Raw genomic sequence first — 3,247 nt, 5'->3', positions numbered from 1 at the left:
CGACGATGGTGCCCAGGAGGACGCTGGGGCTCGAATGGGGGGTGCCGCCTGTGCAGCGAAGGGTTAACGGTTCGATTCCCGATCAGGGCACAGCCGGGTCGCCAGCTCCATCCCAGTCAGGGGCGCGCAGGAGGCGGCCGACCCATGATTCTCTCATCAGTGATGTTTCTCTCTCTCCCTCTCCCTTCTCTCTCTTTAAGTCAATTTAAAAACAACAACAAACAGCTAAGCAATCAAAGATGGCTGAGCGGCCTCCCCCCCAGCTCAACACTGGCTTCCACGTCACCCCAAGAGCAGAAGAAGGCATGACCCGTGGGGCGCCTCCAGGTGAGGAAACGGCCTTTCCTGCAATAAACCCAAACCACAGCTCCTTCGACTGGAACGCACCCGTCAGCCTGGCCATCGCCCCAGCTCCTCTGACCATGACCCCGGGAAGGCGCGGGGTGCGGCGTGTGTGACACCCAGACGCTGAGGGAGAGGTCAGGGTCCGTGTGGACAGGGACGGTGGTGGGCGGGGAGCGGGTCACCCCACGTCCGCAGGAGGAGAAGGTTTTTACGATTTGTGACTCCTCACCCAAGGATGTTTTTCGATTGGTTTTGTAAGAGAGTGAAGGGAGGAGGAGAGACAGAGAAACATCGATGTGAGAGACACATTCATTGGTGGCCTCCCACACGTGCCCCGACCGGGCTGGGGATCGAGCCTGCAACGGAGGTCTGTGCCCTTGACTGGGAATCAAACCCGAGACCTTTTGGGGGTGGTGTGTGGGGGCGGGGGGACGGATGCTGTAACCACTGAACCACCGGCCAGGGTGGGAAAGATTTTTTAAAAAACTGGTAACATGGACCTAAGCCAATAAATAAACAAACAAAAAATGACCCCCTCGAGAAGTGACCATTCGTGTAGACACTGGGCTTGGACCTCCCCTCGTTAACGAAGACAGAGACCAGCCGGGTGCAGCTCACCCCGGGGCCTGGCTCCCCGCAGGCCGAGGCGGCCCAGGGCGCTGGCTGCCGGGAGGCTGTGCTGGGATGCCCTGGGGTTGGTCAGATACCAGGCGCCCACATCAGGAGGGAAGCCATGGGCAGGCGGCCACAGCTCCCCCAGCCTCGCCAGGCCCCGGGTGAGGCTAAGCGAGCTCGGGGTGTAGACTGGATTCCTCGTCTCTCCCAGGAGCAAAAGCCCAAACATCCCAGGAACCAACCCAGGAGGTGGGCCGTCGGGGCCGGTCCCGCGATGGCCATCGAGGTGACGCCACGGCACCCACGGGCCTGCGTAAGGGTGAGGGGCCTCCGGCAGGTGTGTCCAGGAGGCCCCAGGCCCTCGGCCGGGGCAGAGCCAGGGATGCCCGACTGAGGAGACCAGGAGAGCCCCCGGGCAGGACACCCACCTATCATCTGCGCGATGGTCTTCTCGTACTCGGCCACGATCTTCCTGCGAGAGAAGTGGACACGCGTCGGAACCGTGACAACAGCACAGAGCGGGTTATTTCACACGGGGCCGCGTGCTGGACATCGGCAGCCGGACCAAGGGCCGGAGGACAGGTCTGGGCTCACCCGTCTCGGGCCACCTCCAACTGCTGCCCTCGCCTCACACACCCACGGGCTCTTTTCCTCTTGCCTGAGGCAGCTCACACCATGCCCTGTGCAAAGCCTTCCAGGCCTCCCACCACCCACTGAGAACCTAAAGGCCTCCCTTTAGCCTGACCACCAGGGCCTCACCCGCCTGCCCGGCTCCTCCCCCATCTGACCGCCTTCCACGCCAGCTCACCGCACAGCGGCCCGGTGAGAACAGAAGGCTCCCTCGGGCTGCCTCACCCCGTGCCTCGCTGTGCTGTGCGTTTCCCTTCCTACTCCCACCTCCCAGCCTCTCTGTTCCCCGAGGCCCAGGGCGAACGCCGCCTCCTCCAGCAGCCCTCCCTGATTTCTCCTCGGAGCTCCAGCCGTTTTATCTGAATCTATCCAGGACACGCTAAGTCACAACAGTGCCAGGGGCCGCCCATTCCGCAGATCACTGGCACGTTTGCCGTGAGAAATGGAAAGTGCTTGGAAGGATTCCCTGGACACAGTGCCGGCTGCCTGCGGGTCGTGGAGCTGGAGGCCGCGAGGGGGAGGAGAGCTCTCACTGTGGGCGTGTGATCGCACCGGTCACCACCTGTCCGTGCTACTCCAATCCGAGTGAGACCGGGCGCACACGGTGGACTCTGAACCTGGGACAGAGGAGGACCCTGTCCGGGGGCCGCACTGACCTCATCTCCATGACCTCGCGCCGGCTCTCCTCGTACTTCTCCTTCCACTCGGAGACCTCTCTCTCCTTGGCGAGGACCTAGCACCGGAGAGAAGAGGACATGCGTCGGAACCGTGACAACGCTGGGCCCCCGTGAGAGCGTCCAGACCCGAGCAGCTCCCGGACGGGACAGGACCCAGCGAATCACCGTGGAACGAAGATGTCCTACGTCCAGTAACTGTTTCCCGAGTGTCCCCGGTGCACGAGGCAGGAGGAGGCCAGACGCCGGCCTTCACCACGCCCACTGGGAGCCACCAGAGGGCGGCGCTTTTCGTTATAAATCAAACGACCACAAAGGCTCATTAAACAACCGGGTGGAACCGGCCGGCGAGGCTCAGGGGTTGAGTGTCGACCTGGGAACCGGGAGGTCACGCTTCGATTCCTGGTCAGGGCACAGGCCCGGGTTGCGGGCTCGATCCCCAGTGGGGGGTGTGCAGGAGGCAGGTGGTCCATGATTCTCTCTCATCATGGATGTGTCTCTCCCTCTCCCTTCCTCTCTGACGTCAATAAAAATCTATTTGAAAAAAGAGAAACAATCGCATCAAGAAGATCAAACCCACAGTCTGGCCTCCTGTGCCTGCGGTGGTCAGAGGGAAAGTAGGGGTCCAGAGGCGGGCGAGGGCCCGTGTTTACTGACACGGGGCGGACGCAGGGCCCCAGCCTGGCCTGGCCTGCCGCCCGCCACGTACCTCTGCCCGGGCGACCTGCAGCGCGGCGTCGAGGTCCGGTGGCTGGAACAGGAGGCCGGGGGGCTTCTCGGCCTCCGCGGCCCCGATGCGGGAGTACAGGGCTGACTTGGAGATGGAGACATCGGCTGGGTGAGCGGCTTCTCTCTGCGGACGGTTTTTAATTAAAAAAAAAGCTCACGTCAATCCTGGGATGGGGTTGCGTTCATCCGTCACGAAGGCCCGTTGGGTGGTTTCGAAACAGAGACCGTCCCACGGAGGAGGAGGCGCTAAGGCC

At 62.6% G+C, this 3,247-nt stretch overlaps 1 protein-coding gene across 1 annotated transcript in view; it reads right to left on the bottom strand.

Annotated features, from left to right (window-relative positions):
• TACC2 (transforming acidic coiled-coil containing protein 2) overlaps positions 1–3,247 on the bottom strand; it is a 35,787-nt gene that overhangs the window by 16,444 nt on the left and 16,096 nt on the right. The window contains exons 5-7 of the mRNA XM_015560160.1: positions 2,974–3,117; positions 2,247–2,323; positions 1,389–1,432 (exon numbers count right to left, since the gene is read on the bottom strand). Of these exons, the coding sequence (XP_015415646.1) occupies positions 1,389–1,432; positions 2,247–2,323; positions 2,974–3,117 (265 nt within the window). The remainder of the gene's footprint in view (positions 1–1,388; positions 1,433–2,246; positions 2,324–2,973; positions 3,118–3,247) is intronic.

This window comes from Myotis davidii, unplaced genomic scaffold (assembly GCF_000327345.1).
Source record: "Myotis davidii unplaced genomic scaffold, ASM32734v1 scaffold1055, whole genome shotgun sequence".
Lineage (NCBI taxonomy): Eukaryota > Metazoa > Chordata > Mammalia > Chiroptera > Vespertilionidae > Myotis > Myotis davidii.
The sequence above is the reverse complement of the archived record's forward strand: the minus strand, read 5'-3'. Positions and strand labels throughout refer to the sequence as shown.